Source organism: Anomaloglossus baeobatrachus, chromosome 3 (assembly GCF_048569485.1).
Source record: "Anomaloglossus baeobatrachus isolate aAnoBae1 chromosome 3, aAnoBae1.hap1, whole genome shotgun sequence".
Classification (NCBI taxonomy): Eukaryota; Metazoa; Chordata; class Amphibia; order Anura; family Aromobatidae; genus Anomaloglossus; species Anomaloglossus baeobatrachus.
The window spans coordinates 436,656,912-436,678,314 of NC_134355.1; the positions used below are offsets into that span (position 1 = coordinate 436,656,912).

Genomic DNA, 21,403 nt, shown 5'->3' on the forward strand with positions numbered 1-21,403 from the left:
GATCTGGTGAGAGCACTCAGACTCTACATTTCTCGTACGGCGCCCCTGCGCCGCTCGGATGCACTCTTTGTCCTTGTCGCTGGTCAGCGTAAAGGGTCACAGGCTTCCAAATCAACCCTGGCTCGGTGGATCAAGGAACCAATTCTCGAAGCCTACCGTTCTTCTGGGCTTCCGGTTCTCTCAGGGCTGAAGGCCCATTCTACCAGAGCCGTGGGTGCGTCCTGGGCTTTGCGGCACTAGGCTACGGCTCAGCAGGTGTGTCAGGCGGCTACCTGGTCGAACCTGCACACTTTCACGAAACACTATCAGGTGCATACCTATGCTTCGGCAGATGCCAGCCTAGGTAGGCGAGTCCTTCAGGCGGCGGTTGCCCACCTGTAGGAAGGGGCCGTTTTACGGCTCTATTACGAGGTATTATTTTACCCACCCAGGGACTGCTTTTGGACGTCCCAATTGTCTGGGTCTCCCAATGGAGCGACAAAGAAGAAGGGAATTTTGTTTACTTACCGTAAATTCCTTTTCTTCTAGCTCCAATTGGGAGACCCAGCACCCGCCCCTGTTCCCTTCGGGCTGGTTTTTTTTGTGTACACATGTTGTTCATGTTGAATGGTTTTCAGTTTTCCGAACTTCCTTCGGATTGAATTTACTTTAGACCAATTTATAAGTTTCCTCCTTACTGCTTTTGCACCAAAACTGAGGAGCCCGTGATGCACGGGGGGGTGTATAGTCAGAAGGGGAGGGGCTTTACACTTTTAAGTGTAATACTTTGTGTGGCCTCCGGAGGCAGAAGCTATACACCCAATTGTCTGGGTCTCCCAATTGGAGCTAGAAGAAAAGGAATTTACGGTAAGTAAACAAAATTCCCTTCTTTTAACCACTCCAGTTTTCAGGCCACTGTTTCCAAGCCCAGGGCCTGTCCTGACAAACGCTTTCCAAAGCGTAGTTATGATGACCGTTTTCCCTTTCCACCTGAGGTGGTTAAGGAGTGGGCTCAGTCCCCAAAGGTAGACCCTCCGGTGTCTAGAATCTCAGCCCGGACAGTCGTATCTGTGGCCGATGGCACCTCTCTTAAGGATCCCACTGACCGCCAGGTTGACCTTCTGGCCAAATCTGTATATGAGGCGGCAGGAGCCTCGTTCTCCCCGTCTTTTGCAGCAGTGTGGGCTCTTAAGGCAGTCTCTGCCTCTCTGGCGGAGATACATTCCCTCGCCAGGGACTCTATACCCGAGATGGTTGCCTTAACCTCCCAGGCTTCGGCCTTTTCATCCTACGCCATGTCTGCCATTCTAGAGGCTTCTCACCGCACGGCGGTGGCTTCCGCTAATTCTCTCGCGATCCGCAGGATCTTGTGGCTTCGAGAGTGGAAAGCAGACGCTTCTTCTAAGAAGTACCTTGCTGGGCTCCCCTTTGCTGGGTCCCGGCTGTTCGGTGAACAACTGGATGAAATTATTAAGGAAGCTACTGGCGGGAAGAGTACTTCCTTGCCACAAACTAAAACCAGGAAACCTGTCCAGGGCAGGAACCAGTCGAGGTTTCGTTCCTTTCGTTCCTCTAACTGGTCATCCTCTAAGCCCTCAGCTTCGTCCACTACCTCAGCCAAGGATCGTAAACGCAACTGGCGCGCGAAGCCGCGTCCTCAGAAGAACGGAGGAGCCGCTGCCACTAAGGCAGCCTCCTCTTGACTATCTGGCCGCGCCAGCAACGTCCTTGGTCGGTGGCAGGCTCTCCCACTTTGGCGACGTGTGGTTTCAACACGTCTCCGATCAGTGGGTGCGGGATATCATCTCCCACGGCTACAGGATAGAATTTTCTTCCAGCCCGCCAAACAGATTTTTTCTCTCCGCTCCCCCCTGCTCCAAAGCCGCCGCCTTCTCACAGGCCATGGCATCCTTGCAGGCCAACGGGCTAATTGTTCCGGTTCCCGCCCAGGAACGGTTCAGAGGTTTCTACTCAAACCTTTTCCTAGTCCCCAAGAAGGAGGGTTCCTTCCGGCCCATCCTGGATCTCAAGCTTCTCAACAAGCATGTTCAGGTGCGGCGCTTTCGCATGGAATCTCTGAGATCGGTCATTGCCTCAATGACCCAAGGAGATTTTCTAGCATCCATCAACATCAGAGATGCCTATCTGCATGTGCCTATTGCGGTTTCACACCAGCGTTGGCTACGCTTTGCAATCGGAGAGGAACATTTCCAATTCGTGGCTCTCCCCTTCGGGTTAGCCACGGCCCCTCGTGTTTTCACCAAGGTCATGGCAGCAGTGGTTGCGGTCCTGCATCTCCAGGGGTTGGCAGTAATCCCCTACCTGGGACAGGGCACTTGGACTCCGTCCGAATCAGCCCTCTCGATCAATGTGCTGGAAATCAGGGCTGTTCTTCTAGCTCTCGTAGCCTTTCACCACCTGTTGGCGGGCAAGCACATCCGAGTCCAGTCAGACAACGCGACAGCGGTTGCCTACATCAATCACCAGGGTGGGACTCGCAGCCGCCTGGCGATGTTGGAGGTTCAACGAATCCTTCAGTGGACGGAGGACTCCAAGTCCACCATATCCGCAGTCCACATCCCAGGCGTAGAAAACTGGGAGGCCGATTATCTCAGCCGTCAAACCGTGGACAGCGGCGAGTGGGCCCTGCATCCGGCAGTGTTCAGGTCAATCTGCCGCAAGTGGGGCACTCCGGAAGTGGATCTAATGGCATCCCGGCACAACAACAAGGTCCCGGTTTACGTGGCTCGCTCCCACGATCCTCAGGCCTTCGCAGCGGACGCGCTGGTTCAAGATTGGTCCCAGTTTCGTCTGTCTTACGTGTTTCCCCCTCTAGCTCTCTTGCCCAGGGTTCTGCGCAAGATCAGAATGGAGGGCCGTCGGGTCATAATCATTGCTCCGGACTGGCCCAGGCGAGCTTGGTACCCAGATCTGCTCCGTCTGTCCGTAGAAATGCCGTGGCATCTCCCGGACCGCCCAGACCTTCTCTCTCAAGGTCCGTTTTTCCGCCAGAATTCTGCGGCTCTCAGATTGACGGCGTGGCTCTTGAGTCCTGGATCCTGACAGCTTCAGGCATTCCTTCTGAGGTCATCTCCACTATGACTCAGGCTCGGAGGTCTTCCTCGGCCAAGATTTACCACAGGACTTGGAAGATTTTCCTGTCCTGGTGTCGCTCTTCCGGCCATGCTGCTTGGCCGTTCTCTTTGCCGACCATTCTGTCCTTTTTACAGTCCGGTCTGCAGCTAGGACTGTCCCTCAATTCCCTTAAGGGACAGGTGTCGGCTCTGTCGGTATTATTCCAGCGGCGTATCGCCCGACTGGCTCAGGTGCGCACCTTCATGCAGGGCGCATCTCACATCATTCCTCCCTACCGGCGGCCTTTGGATCCCTGGGATCTTAATCTGGTCCTCACGGCCTTACAGAAACCCCCCTTTGAGCCTCTTAGGGAGGTTCCTTTGTTTAGACTTTCACAGAAATTGTTTTTTCTAGTAGCCATAACTTCTCTCAGGAGAGTCTCTGATTTGGCTGCGCTCTCTTCGGAGTCACCTTTTTTGGTTTTTCACCAAGACAAGGTGGTTCTCCGTCCGACTCTGGAGTTTCTCCCTAAGGTGGTGTCTTCTTTCCACCTTAACCAGGACATTTCATTGCCTTCCCTTTGTCCGGCCCCTGTGCATCGCTTTGAGAAGGCGTTGCATACCTTGGATTTGGTGCGGGCGCTCCGAATCTATGTGTCACGCACCGCCGCTTTTAGGCGGTGCACCTCACTGTTTGTGCTAACCACGGGTCAGCGCAAGGGTCTCTTGGCTTCTAAACCGACCCTAGCTCGTTGGATTAGGTCGGCCATCTCTGATGCCTACCAGTGTTCTCAGGTGCCCCCTCCGCCAGGGATTAAGGCGCACTCGACCAGAGCTGTCGGTGCCTCCTGGGCTTTCAGGCACCAGGCTACGGCTCAGCAGGTTTGTCAGGCTGCCACTTGGTCTAGTCTGCACACCTTTTCGAAGCACTACCAAGTGCATGCTCATGCTTCGGCAGATGCGAGCTTGGGCAGACGCATCCTTCAGGCGGCTGTCGCCCATTTGTGAAGTTAGGTTTTGCCTACTTCTCAGTTTTGTTTATTTCCCACCCATGGACTGCTTTGAGACGTCCCATGGTCTGGGTCTCCCATAAGGAACGATGAAGAAAAAGAGAATTTTGTTTACTTACCGTAAATTCTTTTTCTTATAGTTCCGACATGGGAGACCCAGCACCCTCCCTGTTGCCTGTTGGCAGTTCTTGTTCCGTGTGTTTCACCGGCTGTTGTTGTAGACAGAGGTTCCGGTTTTTCCGAGTTCTACTGTCTCTACTTATGGGTGGATGTCCTCCATCAGCTTTTGCACTGAACTGGTTAGATTGTCATCCAGGGGGTGTATATAGCCCGGAGGGAGGAGTGTAGTACTTTGTGTGTCCTCCGGAGGCAGAAGCTATACACCCATGGTCTGGGTCTCCCATGTCGGAACTATAAGAAAAAGAATTTACGGTAAGTAAACAAAATTCTCTTTTTCTTGGAAACACTGTGTGCACTGCTGTTCCTGGCAGGGTTGTACGTGCGCTGTTCCACAACGGCAGTGGCAATGTCCTCAACAACCTCTCTGCTTACCGGTCGCTGCTCATGCCCATACTTAGTAACCCTGTTGCCTAGCTGTGGGGCATGGCACATCGTCCCGCAGGAAATACCTGTCCTCAGTGTTGGGGAACATTGCCTGAGCAGAAGGAAGCAACTGTTTTTTTCCAGCGTAACCTTGTATGCAGCTTGATTCATACGTCCTTCGCAAAGATGTTTGTTGAATTTTCTTTACCTAGTTTTCAGCTTTGCCCAGCACCTAGTCATCTGATGGTTAGACGGAGACCTATAGAGGCGTACAAGCTACAGTGTTTTGTACCACTATGAAATTTGGTGGAGGATCGGTGATGATCTGGGGATGGTTCAGCAAGGCTGGAATTGGGCAGGTTAAGCTTTGCGAAGGACGTATAAATCAAGCTACATACAAGGTTATCCTAGAAAAACAGTCGCTTCCTTCTGCTCAGGAAATGTTCCCCAACTCTGAGGACTGTTTTTTCCCGCAGGACAATGCATCATACCACACAGCTAGGTCAATCAATCTGTGGATGAAGGACCACCACATCAAGACCCTGTCATGGCCAGCCCAATCTTCAGACCTGAACCTCATTGAAAACCTGTTAAATGTAATCAAGAGGAAGATGGATAGTAAGCCATCAAACAAAGAAGAACTGCTTACATTTTTGCACCATGAGTGGCATAAGGTCACCCAAAAGTAGTGTGGAAAAACTGGTGGAAAGCATGCCAAGACGCATGAAACCTGTGACTAAAAATCATAGTTATTCCACAAAAGAAGGATTTTTGTGTACTCACCGTAAAATCTTTCTCTGAGTCTTCATTGGGGGACACAGGACCATGGGTTATGCTGCTGTCACTAGGAGGCTGACACTAAGTAGACAGAAAAAGTTAGCTCCTCCCCAGCAGTATACACCCCGAGCCGGAGGCGGGCTCAATTAAGTTTAATGCACAAGCAGTAGGAGGAGAACCAAAACAAAGACCCATAGATAAGTCACAGTAAAAATTATAACCAAGTCGCCGTGCGACAAGTGGCCTGGAAATATGGACCACTGAGGCGATAGACAGGCAATATGTAACACAAGACAAGCAGGGTGGGTGCTGTGTCCCCCAATGAAGACTCAGAGAAAGAGATTTTACGGTGAGTACACAAAAATCCTTCTTTCTCTATCGTTTCATTGGGGGACACAGGATCATGGGACGTCCAAAAGCAGTCCCTAGGTGGGAAAAGAGCAAGCACCGGAGATAGGAAGGAAACATCTTCCCCCTGTCGGGCTTGACCCAGACCTGCCAGTACCGATCTTGTTACAGGTGTGCTACCGCCGCCCGCAAAAACCTACACCAAGACTGGCCTCTGCCGATACCTGGGTGTGATCATGGTAGGACCTAGTACAGGTAGGCAGACTAGACCAGGAGGCGACCTCGCGGACCTGGCCGGTCGACGTCCGAAGTCTAATCGACCAAGATGCTCCCATTGCACGGGTATAGTGCGCCTTTACTGCCCGCGGCGGGGATCCGTTCTTCCTGCGGTAGGCCTCAACTCTAGCGGAATTGGAACCATGTGGCAATCTTGGCCTTGGGCGCCGGCATGAACTGACTGTCGGTGTCACCGAAATGTGCGGTCCTGAGGACATAACAAAAAACTGAGAGCTCGTACCAGGGCCAGAGTAAACAAGGACCCTTTCAGGCTGAGAGAAGGACTAGGACAGAATGACCGAAACCCAATCTCCTATCTAGGTGGAACGGCGAGACAGCACCGGACCGAAGGCGGGGTCTGGCCCGAGCACCCCCCCCCTGTGCAGGTGGAGGCCCAGAAAAAGGAGGAGAAAACGACCAGAGAGGACTACCCGTCCTGATGCCCTTCGTAAAAAACGTGATGGCAACGAGGAACCCACTTTCCAAAACAGGTGAGAACAGAAGGAAACTAGGAAAGAAAAAACAGGATACCCTGAAGCAAACCCCTCGCCAGATCTAGATCCCACGTCTCTAGTGGATGACGATACAGTAGAGTCAGATGGGTGACTCCCTGGGTGAAAAGTCCTGATTTGGCAGACGAGAAGCGAGAGGCTTCTGAAACCGAATTGATAGAGCAGACACCTGGCCCTTAAAGGGACGCGCGAGAGACCCGCATCCAGACCTGACTGCAAAAATGCCAGCAATGACAGAAGGGAGAAGGAGCAAAGAGAAGAGCAGATGTGCTCCTTACACCACCGGAGGAACTCTCCCCGTGTGGAAATAGAATCTCGATGAAAACTGGCTGTCCGGCCTTAAACATTGTGTGTATCGCTCCTGTCGAAAGGCCTGTCTGAGCCAGTAGCCGGGATCCACTAGTAAGGTCGTCAAATTAAGGACCTTTGAGTCTTGGTGGAAGAGAGGGCCCCGACACGGAAGATCTGGAGGGTCTGGAAGGTGCCACGGGGCAACTGTGAGGAGCTGAGTGAGTTGTGTGAACTATGCTCGCCTGGGCCACTCTGGCGCCACCTTCTGCCTTGATTCTTTGGAGAAACCTTGAAATCCTGGAAAGCAGAGGGAAGATGCATGGGAGCCTGAACTGGCTTCACGACAGGGCGAAGGCGTCGACACCTAGGCCAAGTGGAGGGAGCACCACTCGATGAACCATGGACCTGATAGTTGAATCGGGAGGCCATTGGGTCCCCGACCGGAGTCTTCCTTCGCCGAAAATCTGGCTGGGGACTTCTCTGTTGAGGAACCGTCTGCCTGACGCGGGGCCATCCCTGCCGAGAAAAGAGGGCCATTCCATTGTCCACGCTAGGGATGTGCACTGCCGAGATTAGAGCGCGAAGAGATCCGGCCCAGTGCAAGGTCCTCTTGACTTCACCCATTGCCATGATACTCCTTGCGTCTTCCTGGTGGATGATGCACGCCACCACTGCGGCATGGTCAGACTGGAATCTGACTGGGCAACCCAGTTCACGGTGCTTAAATCGTAGCCGGGCTAGCCGGATGGCTGAATTCCGGAATGTTGATAGGGAGACAATACTCAGGGGTGTACAACAGCTTTGTGCTGCGGGAATGGAGAGGCACACCCCAGTCATGGAGATCGGTGACGGTGGACACTATCCTCCAGAGAAGAAGAAGAAGAGAAGGGACTCTCCCCAGGGAGGTTGCGAAGAATGGTCCACTTAGGAAGGGAATGGCGGGACATTCGATATAGACGGGACCATCGGTCCATAGCAAGGAGAGATTTGACCCCCTTCTTCGTCAGGGCCCGCTGAAAGGGCCGAGGATGCAACTGGGTACAGTGTACTGCCTATATCCCCGCCGACAACTGACCGGGGACTCGCATACCAAGACCGATGGAAAAAACGGGTGCGGATGGCAGAGAGTACGGAGGCCTCAGTGCAGGGAAGAGAACCACTCTTGTGCGAGGAGTACCTGACCTTGGACGGTATTGAATACCGTGTCTAAAGGGATGATCCGCCGGGGCGGGGTCTGAGAAGACCTTTCCCGAAAGATCAGCTACTCTAGAAGCGAAAAGGCGACGATGGCTATCTACACACCCAGACGACAGCCCTTGAGGGAAGAACTCTTGACCACCAGGTCGTCCCAGGGCGGAGTGACCATAATAGCTCTGGAGTGTAGGATGGGCATGGCAGCCGCTATGATCCCTGTAACGACCCTTAAGCAAGGAAGTGATCCCTTGCCTCGCAAGGTGGATGAGCTATTGGTGGGATAGAGGTGCCTTGAAAGGTTGATGCGCGACAGGACTGGAACCGAGCGGTGGAGCGACGCACCCGCATGCGTCTGGGCCGATGTTGGGTAGGGGAAGAATCTCTTCCCTCAGGTGGCCTAGGGGATCAACTGGACTAGCCCATTTCCGAAGGGACGCTCCCCTAAGAGCGGAAGGGAGACCAGCCATAGAGGTCGCATCCGCATTCCAGATCTTGAGTTAGAGTGCTAAACGGGTGGTCACACTGCTGCTAGAGGCTTAGACCGTGCCGCTGGCAGACGCCAGGGCTGTGTTGAGAAGGTACTCACCGAAGATGTCAACCAGTTCTGAATCGGCAGAGATGGAACATAGACCGCTGCGTAGGGTGTCCGTGGAGTCCCTGAGAGACGTCACGTTAGGGATGATAAGCCAGGTGGAACCCTGGCGGGTCGATCACAGGGGAGCATGCCCCTTCTCTCCGGAGCCCTTTTGGGGAAGGGATAATGACAATAACAAGACTTACCGCTGGTAAACGTCGTGTCTGGTTGTCGTCTGCCATGACGCAGTAACCCGGCGAACTACTGGATGTCCACTGAATACATCATGGGTCCGCCAGAAAAGTCTTAAAGGCGACCTGTGTGCTCAGAGAGAAGAAGAGGACTCCCCGTGCTCTTATGGTCTGACTCACCGTTTCTACCAGGCTAATCGTCATGCGCCGAACCTCGGGCACCTGCTCGGAATCCAGCAGAGGTGGTACGCTTGGGTCATCACCAGAGGGGTTGGAAGGCTTCCGGTGGAGCGGAAGTTTGGACCTGGGAATGAAGGAAAAACCAGGGGGGGGCGCCGAAGAGACCAGGCGGGTCCGCTTCGAGCCGTGGATAAGGTCCCTGGTACGGGACTCACCTCCCCCTGTGTGCACGGAGAGAAAAGGGCTGTCCGTACCTTTATGGCTTGACTCACCATTTCTACCAGGCTATTCGTCATGCGCCGAACATCAGGCGCCTGCTTGGAATCCAGCAGAGGCGGTACGCCTGGGCCATCACCCGAAAGGTCGAAAGGCTTCCGGAGGAGTGGCCGTCTGGACCTGGGGATGAAGGTGAAAACTCCCCAAGGGGATTGCGCCAGTCCTGTGGAGGTATGACAGAGCGTCGGCCAGGGACGCAGCGTATGCGCACCGACCCGAGGACGTCAGCGAGGGGATTTATGGCTTGAGACAGCGGGACCTGCAGTGTCAGGGGCTGCGGTGGCTGTAATCACTAAATCTGACATGATTTGGGTGAATTCAAAAGTTGAGATATTATTCTGGGAATATATGTTGACAGTAAAAAACACCGTTCCCTTCTATATGTATGTATCTATCATGCCAACTAGTTGCCCGATAGCACCTGTACAATTCTCTCTCTCTCTCTCTAATATATATATATATATATATAATATTAATATAATATAATAATAAACTCAACCTCTGATAAAACACAATCCCTGCATGATTGGAGCTCTTTTGAGGGCTTGTTTTTACTGTTATAAACTGTTGCTGCAGCCTCAGCAATCTGCACACCGGGAGTCCTATTTCTTTTCTATTTTTTTTTTAGGGAAGATGGACGCTGAAGGAGTCTGGAGAGTGGGAAAAACACATCCACCGCCCCCCCTGTGATGCCTGGGGCAGAGCAGAGGGCGGAGACGGACGGCCGGCGACCAATAGCGCTGCAGTGAAGGGCGGGCCTGGGACACTGGAGACAAGGCCGGAGCCGGGGCCTACATTTTGGGGCTGCCGGCGCGCAGGGAGGTAGAGACAGGCGGCCCTACCTGCAAGCAGTGGTGGCGCAGCAGCGATGACCGGAGCGCCGAGAGGGAGCTGTGCGCTTGTGCCGGTGCGCGCCGCCGACTGCTGAGACGTGGCTGGGGCGCAGAGCGTCTAGGCCGAGACCGGGGCCTCAATTTTGTAGCCGCCTGGAGAAGAAGGTAGGAGAAGGTCGGTCCTACCTGATCTCAGCGGCGCCGGCCCAGACATGGATGCGGTGCAGGCAGGGCGCCCTGCCCCTGCCTGTGTGCAGTGCCCCCGTCCTGGAAGACTGCTGGCTCCGGGGGAGCAGCGTGCTGAGGCAGGGAAGTGGACATCATGATGGGGGTAAGGAGCCCCCCCTGCAGGAGAAGGCAGCGATGCGGGCCCCATCGGATTTCAGACGTGCTGCTGAGGTCCCATCCCTGCTGTATGCCCCTGTACGCCCTTTGGGGTGATACCGCAGGGCGAATCAGGGGTGCCCATGAGATGTTTCCCACACGAACAAACCCGGGAGTGGTACCACGGGACTGAACGGGGGAGAGGGCCCAAATTCTCAAGCCCCTGCGACCCTGGGGAGTGGTACCCACAGGGCTGCGGAGGATGAGTGATGAAGAAAATACCTGCAGAAACGAGAAGACCGGTATGAGAGCGATGAGCGGCGCCGAAAAAAAGCGCAAAAAGCAAATGGCTGAGGGGGGCCGAGACGGCCCACATCAGCCTCCTACGACACTAAGCTAAAACTGAATTGAGCCCGCCTCCGGCTCGGGGTGTATACTGCTGGGGAGGAGCTAACTTTTTCTGTCTACTTAGTGTCAGCCTCCTAGTGACAGCAGCATAACCCATGGTCCTGTGTCCCCCAATGAAACGATAGAGAAATATTGATTTCTGAACTCTTCCAGAGTTAAAACATTAGTACTGTTGTTTCTAAATGATTATGAACTTGTTTTCTTTGCATTGTTTGAGGTCTGAAAGCAATGCATTTTTTTGTTATTTTTACCATTTCTCCTTTTCAAAAAATACAAAATTTATTGCTTGGAAATTCAGAAACATTATCAGTAGTTTATAGAATAAAAGAACAATTTACATTTTACTCAAAAATATACATATAAAGAGAAAAATCAGAAAAACTGAAAATTTGGAAGTGGTCTCTTAATTTTTGGCAGAGCTGTATAGTACAGTACAATTGTTGTAATAAACAAAAAATGTTCAAAAACAGTGATCCAGAGGTGTATAGAAAAAAAAATATGCTACCAATAAAACTGTCACTTTGTCCTGAAAAGAATGCAGCCCCCCCCCGTTATTTTTTTTTTCCTTGTGCGGCCCTTATACCCAGCCGAGTTTGACACCGCTGGTTTACACCCAATACCACATTACAAAAGTAGCTCTGGAATCGGAGGACCATATACTTTCTTCCTCAAGGGGGCACACATGATGACACTTCTGTATTTTCTTTTTTTTTTTAAGCAAACTTTGCTTTTGATTTTTGCAAAAAGTTCAGAAAGGGAACACCTTAAAATAAAGCATCAATACGTCTTATGCTTTTTCTCCATGACATTGCAAATATAAACTGTACCATCCGCATGGTCCTCTGTAAGTAATGGCTATAGTGTCATCATAATTGTCAGCGAACTCTCCTTGCCCCTGCCAAGAGCAGTTACTCTTGTCACCGCTCCCCTGTGCCAAAAGTGCCACTGCGTTCTTTTCTCTGTGTCTGGTGGAAGGTGAGAATGAAAGAGCTCTCTGGTAACTCCTCTGTGATCCTGCACAGCCACCCTCAGGAATGTGGTGCTTTTTGGGGTATTGTCCATACAGTCCATGCCCGATTTATGTTTTGTCCTCCTTTATAATCACCGATCTATTCTTTTTTTTTTCAGGGCTTCATTCCAGCGTGGTAGATCAGCAAAACAACTTGTGTGTGTCATTGCCCGTGATTGAGTGCATTCCTCCACCCAGAGACTTGTCTCCCCATGAGCCGCTTTCTCCTGTGAGTGAAATGAGTATCAGTACCATGACCAGCCACAGTGAGGAGATTGCCAGTCCGGACGACACGACTATTGAGGTAGACGATGGCCCAGAGTACCTGGCAATAGGAAACATGAGCCGCAGAGGATCTACTCAGAGCAGCAGCAGTTCTAATCTGTTCTCAAGCTCCCAAAAAACAGATTCACCAGTCCCACCAACACCAACGGTACCAAGTCTCACCTTGCTGTCTGTGCCTCGCCGCTCCAGCTTCTCAGAAGGCCAAATATGTAATGGATCAAGCCTCATCAAAAAGAGCCACATGCGCTCACATTCTGATACTAATGTAGCCATAGGTAAAAATCAGGGTAAGTTTAGTGCACTATTAATCACACTAGTACACTCTAAAGCACATGGTATATTTATACTCTGGGATGCCCCCAGATCTGTAGGTGGACCCGGTCTGTAAATGTTCTGTTATTTGTGATATTTCTGCTGTCTGAAATGGATTCTCTTACTTTACCTCTAACTGCTGATACCAGGAGCGGAGCGAAGTATCACTAGTATAATGGAGGATCCTATAGCAGGTTCAGCATCTATTCTCATTAGAAAAGCAGAAGCACCGGTGATACTGATACAGTGGTCAGACAGCAAAGTCCCAACAGACGGGTGTGATACCGAACAACAGGCTTCATTGGAATTCTCCAAATAACCATTAGCATGTACATTGTCTGCATTGGTCAGTCCCCTGGAGTTGCACATCAACTTTTTGGTGTCATGTTGCTCAGTCATATGATCCCTGCAGCCAGTCCCAGGTCGTAGTGGTCCGGTGGCTCGTTGAACTTGGACTTCACCTCCTTTTGCTGGTGCAAACCTTGGAATAGCCTGCAGTGATTGCAGGTGGGTGCTGGTTATTGAATTTGCCACCCATGAGTCCCTGGGCAACCAGTTATTTTGCCCATTAAACCTATTTAGATGACAGGTCTTGTGTGCATTACCCTCCCACAGTTACACCAGTGATCTCATTAGGCCACATTCAGATTACTGCACGGTATAGAGGTATGGGGGTTACCAAAGCCTTTCTCTTCCCTTTTTTATTTCCCATCTTTAGTAATTTATTTGCTTGCTCTGTATCTCTCTCACTCTGTCTGTGTGTGTGTGTCTCTTTCTCTTTGTATCTCTCTCTAGTTGGAGTCACACTTGCAAGTGACTCACACGAGAGTCGCATCACATCACCTGGTACGGCCACACACTCTCCTGACAGGAATGGGTCAGCTGCATGTTCTTCTGTGCAGCTGAGATGAAACTACCAGGAGAGCGTGTGGCTGTGTTGGGTGATGCGATGTGACTCCGGGCTCTATCGCGCGGTCTCTGTCTCTTGCGCGGTCTCTGTCTCTCGCACTGGACAAATCTATTAGGAACACATGCTTGCATCTGATAATTGGTCTGTCAGACATTTTCTCTAAACCTAATGTAACCAGGGGCCCCCGTATTAGTTTGCAGATACTGCACTTACATGTGAAGCAGAATGTAGTGTCTCTGGCACAATGACAGATTCATATAGCACATATCCATTACATGTTTAATACTTGTTTTGGGAAGTTTCCATGTAAGCAGTTCCTAATAACGTTATAAAAGTGAAGTTATTAGAGGGAGAGCCTGTATTTGAGGCCTTGCACACATACAAACAGGAGGCGCAGGCGTGATCATGGGCAGCGTGTGATCACTGTATCTACCCCGGACTAGTGCTTTTTGCTCTTCCATTACCCGTGTACGTGCTGCATGTGTTACTTTATTACCTCCATTACTGTTTACGTTGATTGTGTTATGTTAGTCTTTATTCATTCGTTTATTAGATGTAGTGGGTCGTTGTTTGGCTTTATGTCATGAAGGCATGAATTATCATCCGAATCCTCCGTAATCAGTCATCATGTTCTGTATTGTTGTTCTTGTATAAGCGATGTGTATTGTCAATATGGTGTCAGTATTTGGAAGTGGGAAATGTCTATATCTGGTAATAATCTTTCCGCTTTTCATATAGAATCCTACGGAGATATTTCCAGGAGAAGCAATAATACGTTTAATGGAAGATCAAATCCTCCTAACTCCCTTTTTGTCGATTATGGTAAGTTGTCGTGTTTTCTGTTCCTTAGATGTACTGACCTACTTCTGCTAATATCTAACCTTTATATAATCACATTACTATCATACGTCTATGGTGAAATGCCCCGGTCTCCCCTTTACTACACTAATGGCTTGTGTATTTCCCCCTTTGGATTTTTACACTAGTAAACGTGTATACAATCCTTTCTTCTTACAGACAGCTCTCAGTACTTGAATGCCCCAGACGGGATATTTCGGAGGCCTTCAGAGGGACAATCATTAATCAGCTATCTATCTGAGCAGGATTTTGGGAGCTGCGCTGACTTAGAGAAGGTATGGCAGGGATCGAGGTGATTTTGCCCCATAAAGGCCCTGTCACACACAGATAAATCTGCGGCAGATCTGTGGTTGCAGTGAAATTGTGGACAATCAGTGCCAGGTTTGTGGCTGTGTACAAATGGAACAATATGTCCATGATTTCACTGCAACCACAGATCTGCCAAAGATTTATCTCTATGTGTGATAGGGCCTTTAGTTATCACATTGTGGTGGTGCCTATGTTTTTGTAGGGCCTTTGTATATTTGAAAGGGCTGTCTTACTGAGGCTTTCTTTGTCGCTTCATTGGGAGACCCAGACAATTGGGTGTATAGCTACTGCCTCCGGAGGCCACACAAAGTATTACACTTTAAAAAGTGTAACCCCTCCCCTCTGCCTATACACCCTCCCGTGCATCACGGGCCCATCAGTTTTTAGCTTTGTGTTGAAGGAGGCACACATGCAAACAAGCTCCACATTTTAGTCAGCAGCAGCTGCTGATTATATCGGATGGAAGAAAAGAGGACCCCCACGGGGCCCCCAGCATGCTCCCTTCTCACCCCACTAAGTCGGCGGTGCTGTTAAGGTCGAGGTATCCATTGCGGGTACAGAGGCTGGAGCCCACATGCCGTTTTCCTTCCCCATCCCTTAGAGGCTCTGGGAGAAGTGGGATCCTAACCGGTCACCATTCACTGGGACCGAGCTCCATCCGCAGCCCCTGGGGGAATCTGACGGACAGGAGCCTGGATATCATCAGGGACAGGGCCCTGCATCCACAAGGTACTCTGTGTCCCCTGAGGGACGGGGCATGCAGCGCCTGTGTTGCAGACGCCGCAGCGGCTCCTGTGTGGTTTGTGAGACCGGGACTATCGCGCCGACCACGCTTGTTTGCCGGCCGCGTTTTTAACTTTAGTCCCCGGCTTTTACGGCCTAGTACCATATACTCCCGCCCCCGGGCCTGCCAGTCAGGGGTAAGGGCGGGACTGCCGACTGGACGTCGACAGTGAGGGCTGGAGCATACTTTGGTATCCTCCTCCCCCCTCACTGAGCACTGTGGGGCACTAGTTTCCCGCACTTTATTAGGCACGCCCACGGCTCCATCCTCCCCTCAGAATGCTGGCAGCCATTGTTATAATCACTGCTGCCGGTGGGGGATTTCAGAACGAGCTCCGCAGTTCTGGGAGTAGTGGGATCCTAACCGGTCGCCGTTCACTGGGACCGGGCTCCCTCCGCAGCCCCTGGGGGAATCTGACGGACAGGATGCTGGATATCATCAGGGACAGGGCCCTGCATCCATGAGGTACTCTGTGTCCCATTAGGGACGGTGCAGGCAGCGTCGGTGTTACAGACGCCGCAGCGGCTGCTGTGGGGTTTGTGAGCCGGGACTACCGCGCCGACCGTGCCTGTTGGCCGGCCGCGCTTTTAACTTTAGTCCCCGGCTTTTGCGGCCTAGTACCAGGTACTCCCGCCCCCGGGCCTACCAGTCAGGGGTGGGGGCGGGACGGCCGACTGGACGTCGGAAGTGAGGGCTGGAGCATGCTTTGGTATCCTCCTCCCCCCTCACTGAGCACTGTGGGGCACCAGATGCCCGCACTTTATTAGGCACTCCCATGGCTCCCTCCTCCCCTCAGAACGCTGGCAGCCATTGTTATAATCTCTTCTTCCGGTGGAGGATTTCAGAATGGGCTCTGCAGCTCTGGGAGTCCCAGGCAGGGAATCTGGTGGACGCACCACCGCTTGGGACGGTTGGTAAGCCACACCAGTTGTCAGGCGCTGGCCCCCCTTGGGTACAGAAGTGTGTGTATATGTGTATATATATATATATATATATATATATATATATATATATATATATATATATATATATATATATATATATATATATATATATATATATATATATATATATATAATATGTATATGTATATATATATATTTTGTATACATTTTCTCTATTCGGCAGCATTATTTGCTTTTGGCTATATCTCTAAGAGGAGACAACAGCATGTCGTCCGCAGAAAGCATGGGGGCCAAGGCACAGGCTTATTTTGCAACCTGTACCTCTTGTGCGGCTATGTTTCCTGCAGGTTCCACCTACCCTCATTGTGACAATGCTCTGCCCCTGTGGCACTCACTCAGCCGGAGCCTCCGGCACTGGTGGGACCCTCGGCTCAGGTGGTACCGCCGGTTTCCACTGCACAGATGGAAGGGACAGAGTTTACATTTTTGACTGAGAAACTGAGTCGCCTCACATTCCATGGCTCAGTCTATGGACAGATGGTCGGCTAAGATACTAGAAGCTTGGCAGTCCAGACCGGTAACACAGGGCTAGGGCACTGTGAGTTCATCGCCCCCAGGCCCCTCTCGGTCGGTACAGCAAAGGGCTCCTGGGGTGGCACCCAGATCCCACGGTGAGAACTCCGACACGGACCGCAGCCTCAGACAGGCTAAGCGGGCTTGCTGGGAACCTTCCCCGACTTCATCACGCGGTTCGGGCTCTCAGCATGAGGACTCTCTGGAGGATGAAGCGGAGGTCGCAGCTCAGGGCTCTGATCCTGACGTTGCTCTCATTCTGGATACACCTGAAGGGGACGCCATAGTAAATGACCTTATAGCGTCCATCAACCAGGTGCTAGATCTTTCTCCCCCAACTCCACCTATAGAGGAGTCGGCTTCGCAGCAGGAGAAACACCAGTTTAGGTTTCCCAAACGTACACGGAGTGCGTTTTTCGATCACTCTAACTTCAGAGATGCTGTCCAGAAGCACAGAGCATTTCCGGACAAGCGCTTTACTAAGCGCCTTAATGACACACGTTACCCTTTCCCCCCTGACGTAGTTAAGGGTTGGGTTCAGTGTCCCAAGGTAGATCCTCCAGTCTCTAGACTGGCGGCTAGATCCGTAGTAGCAGTGGCAGATGGTTCATCGCTCAAGGATGCCACTGACAGGCAAATAGAGCTCCTGATGAAATCCATCTATGAAGCCATAGGCGCGTCTTTTGCTCCGGCCTTTGCAGTCGTGTGGGCACTCCAAGCTATCTCAGCCTGTCTGTCTGAGATTAATGCGGTCACACGTACCTCTGCTCCGCAAGTTGTGTCTTTGACTTCTCAGGCGTCACCCTTCTCGTCCTACGCCATGAACGCCGTCCTGGACTCTGCGAGCCGTACAGCGGTAGCATCCGCCAATTCGGTGGCAGTTCGCAGGGCCATGTGGCTACGCGAATGGAATGCAGACTCTGCTTCCAAGAAGTTCTTAACCGGTTTGCCATTTTCTGGCGACCGTTTGTTTGGCGAGCAATTGGACGAAATTATTAAACAATCCAAGGGAAAGGACTCGTCCTTACCCCAGTCCAAACCAAACAGACCTCAGCAACGAAAAATATAATCGAGGTTTCGGTCCTTTCGGCCCTCAGCCAAGTCCCGTTCCTCCCCGTCCAACAGGTCAGAGAAGGGCCAGAAGGACTCTTCTGCATGGCAGTCTAAGTCACGTCCTACAAAGACCGCCGGAGGAACCGTCTCCAAGGCGGCCTCCTCATGACTTTCGGCATCACCAAACCGCATCCTCGGTCGGTGGCAGGCTCTCCCGCTTTTGCGACGCCTGGGGGCCACATGTCCAAGACCGATGGGTGAGAGACACTCTGTCTCACGGTTACAGGATAGAGCTCAGTTCTCGTCCTCCGACTCGTTTCTTCAGATCATCTCCGCCCCACGAGCGAGCCGATGCACTTTTTCAGGCGGCGAACACTCTGAAGGCAGAAGGAGTTGTGATTCCCGTTCCCCTTCAAGAACGTGGTCGCGGTGTTTACTCCAACTTGTTCGGGGTGCCAAAAACGGACGGATCATTCCGTCCCGTTCTGGACCTCAAACTGCTCAGCGGACACGTCAGAACCAGACGGTTCCGGATGGAATCTCTCCGCTCTGTCATCGTCTCGATGTCCCAAGGAGACTTCATAGCATCAATCGACATCAGGGATGCTTATCTCCATGTGCTGATTGCACCAGAGCATCAACGCTTCCTGCGTTTCGCCATCTGGGACGAACACCTTCAGTTCGTGGCACTGTCTTTCGGCCTGGCGACGGCCCCACGGGTCTTCACCAAGGTGACGGCATCAGTGGTGGCGGTCCTACACTCTCAGGGCCACTCGGTGATCTCTTACTTAGGCGATCTCCTAGTCAAGGCATCCTCCTGGGTGGCATGTCAACACTGCCTGACCATTGCTCTGGAGACTCTTCAGAGGTTCGGGTGGATCATCAATTTCCCAAACTCAAAATTGACACCGACCCAATCACTGACTTACCTCGGGATGGAGTTTCATACTCTCTCAGCGATGGTGAAGCTTACGCTGGACAAACAGCGTTCGCTGCAGACAGGGGTGCACTCTCTCATTCGGGTCCGGTCACACCCCTTGAGACGTCTCATGCACTTCCTAGGGAAGATGGTGGCAGCAATGGAGGCAGTTCCCTTTGCGCAGTTTCATCTGCGTCCAACTCAATGGGACATTCTCCGCAAATGGGACAGGAGGTCGACGTCCCTAGACAGGAACGTCTCTCTTTCACTGGCAGCCAAAACCTCTCTTCAGTGGTGGCTTCCTCCCACTTCTTTGTCGAAGGGAAAATCCGTCCGGCCCCCATCCTGGGCGGTGGTCACGACGGACGCGAGTCTGTCAGGGTGGGGAGCGGTCTTCCTCCACCACAGGGCTCAGAGAGCCTGGACTCCGACAGAGTCCTCCCTTCAGATCAATGTTCTGGAGATGAGGGCAGTGTATCTAGCCCTAAAGGCGTTCCAGAGGTGGCTGGAGGGCAGGCAGATCCGAATACAGTCGGACAACGCCACGGCGGTCGCGTACATCAACCACCAGCACAGAGCGCTGGCGGCGGATGCATTAGTTCAGGACTGGTCGCAGTTTCGACTGCCTTATGTATCTCATCCTCTGTCACTGCTGCCCAGAGTTTTACGGATCAGGTCCGTCTGCCGCCGCGCCATCCTCGTCGCTCCGGACTGGCCGAGGAGGTCGTGGTACCCGGATATGTGGCACCTCACGGTGGGTCAACCGTGGGCACTCCCAGACCGACCAGACATGCTGTCTCAAGGGCCATTTTTCCATCTGAATTCTGCGGCCCTCAACCTAACTGTGTGGCCATTGAGTCCTGGCTCTTAGCGTCCTCAGGGTTATCTCTATCACGCCTTTCGCAGAAGGTGGCCTTCCTAGTGGCAGTCACATCACTTCGGAGAGTGTCTGAGCTAGCAGCACTGTCATGCAAAGCCCCCTTCCTGGTGTTTCACCAGGATAAGGTGGTTCTGCGTCCGGTCTCGGAATTTCTACCTAAGGTGGTATCTCATTTTCATCTCAATCAGGATATCTCCTTACCTTCTTTTGACCCTCATCCAGTTCACCAATGTGAAAAGGATTTGCACTTGTTAGATCTCGTGAGAGCACTCCGGCTCTACATTTCGCGCACGGCGCCCCTGCGCCGTTCTGATGCGCTCTTTGTCCTTGTCGCTGGCCAGCGTAAGGGGTCGCAGGCTTCCAAGTCAACCTTGGCTCGGTGGATCAAGGAACTGATTCTTGAAGCCTACCGCTCTTCTGGACTTCCGATTCCTTTAGGGCTGAAAGCCCATTCTACCAGAGCCGTAGGTACATCCTGGGCATGGCGGCACCAGGCTACGGCTCAGCAGGTGTGTCAGGCGGCTACCTGGTCGAGTCTGCACACTTTCACAAAACACTTTCACGAAACACTATCCGGTGCATGCCTATGCTGCGGCAGATGCCAGCCTAGGTAGGCGAGTCCTTCAGGCGGCAGTTGCCCACCTGTAAGAGGGGGCCGTTTTTCGACTCTTTTTATCGAGGTATTCTTTTACCCACCCAGGGACTGGTTTTGGACATCCCAATTGTCTGGGTCTCCCAATGGAGCGACAAAGAAGAAGGGAATTTTGTTTACTTACCGTAAATTCCTTTTCTTCTAGCTCCTATTGGGAGACCCAGCACCCGCCCCTGTTCCCTTCGGGCTGTTGTTCTTTTGTGTACACATGTTGTTCATGTTGAATTGTTCCTTTGGTTCATGGTTTCAGTTCTCCGAACATCCTTCGGATTGAATTTACCTTAGACCAATTTATATAGTTTCCTCCTTCCTGCTTTGGCACCAAAACTGATGGGCCCGTGATGCACGGGAGGGTGTATAGGCAGAGGGGAGGGGTTACACTTTTTAAAGTGTAATACTTTGTGTGGCCTCCGGAGGCAGTAGCTATACACCCAATTGTCTGGGTCTCCCAATAGGAGCTAGAAGAAAAGGAATTTACGGTAAGTAAACAAAATTCCCTTCTTTTATTACAGGAAATCTATTTTCTTCAGCGCTCTATTGGGAGACCCAGACGATTGGGTGTATAGCACTGCCTCCGGAGGCCACACAAAGCAATTACACTAAAAAGTGTAAGGCCCCTCCCCTTCTGGCTATACACCCCCAGTGGGATCACTGGCTCACCAGTTTTCTGCTTTGTGCGAAGGAGGTCAGACATCCACGCATAGCTCCACTGTTTAGTCAGCAGTAGCTGCTGACTATATCGGATGGAAGAAAAGAGGGCCCATATGGGGCCCCCAGCATGCTCCCTTCTCACCCGCGGTGGTGCTTGTAAGGTTGAGGTACCTATTGCTGGTACAGAGGCTGGAGCCCACATGCTGTTTTCCTTCCACATCCCCTGGAGGGCTCTGTGGAAGTGGGATCTTGCCGGCCCCCAAGCCCTGAGGCCGGGCTCCATCCACAGACCCAGAGAACCTGCTGGATTTGGAGCGGGAGTGCCGTTCAGGGACAAGGCCCTGCAACTTTCAGGTACTCTGTGTCCCCGGCAGGCACGGACACTCTCAAGGCTTGCTGAGCGTTATAGTGCGCCGGGGACAGTAGCGCTGTGCGCTGGGGTTAGGTCACTGCAGCTTTGCTGAGTGACGTTACATGTTGGGAACTACTGCGCCGACCGCTACTGGAGCGGCG

At 52.1% G+C, this 21,403-nt stretch overlaps 1 protein-coding gene across 5 annotated transcripts in view; it reads left to right on the top strand.

The window, feature by feature from the left end:
- Positions 1-21,403, top strand: part of RUBCN (rubicon autophagy regulator) — a 112,273-nt gene that overhangs the window by 36,960 nt on the left and 53,910 nt on the right. For 4 of the 5 annotated variants that reach the window (XM_075340425.1, XM_075340428.1, XM_075340426.1 and 1 more), the window contains 4 exons: positions 11,919-12,371; positions 12,546-12,590; positions 14,045-14,128; positions 14,324-14,439. In XM_075340425.1, coding sequence (XP_075196540.1) covers positions 11,919-12,371; positions 12,546-12,590; positions 14,045-14,128; positions 14,324-14,439 — 698 coding nt within the window. The remainder of the gene's footprint in view (positions 1-11,918; positions 12,372-12,545; positions 12,591-14,044; positions 14,129-14,323; positions 14,440-21,403) is intronic. The other variant, XM_075340427.1, reaches the window with a different exon arrangement.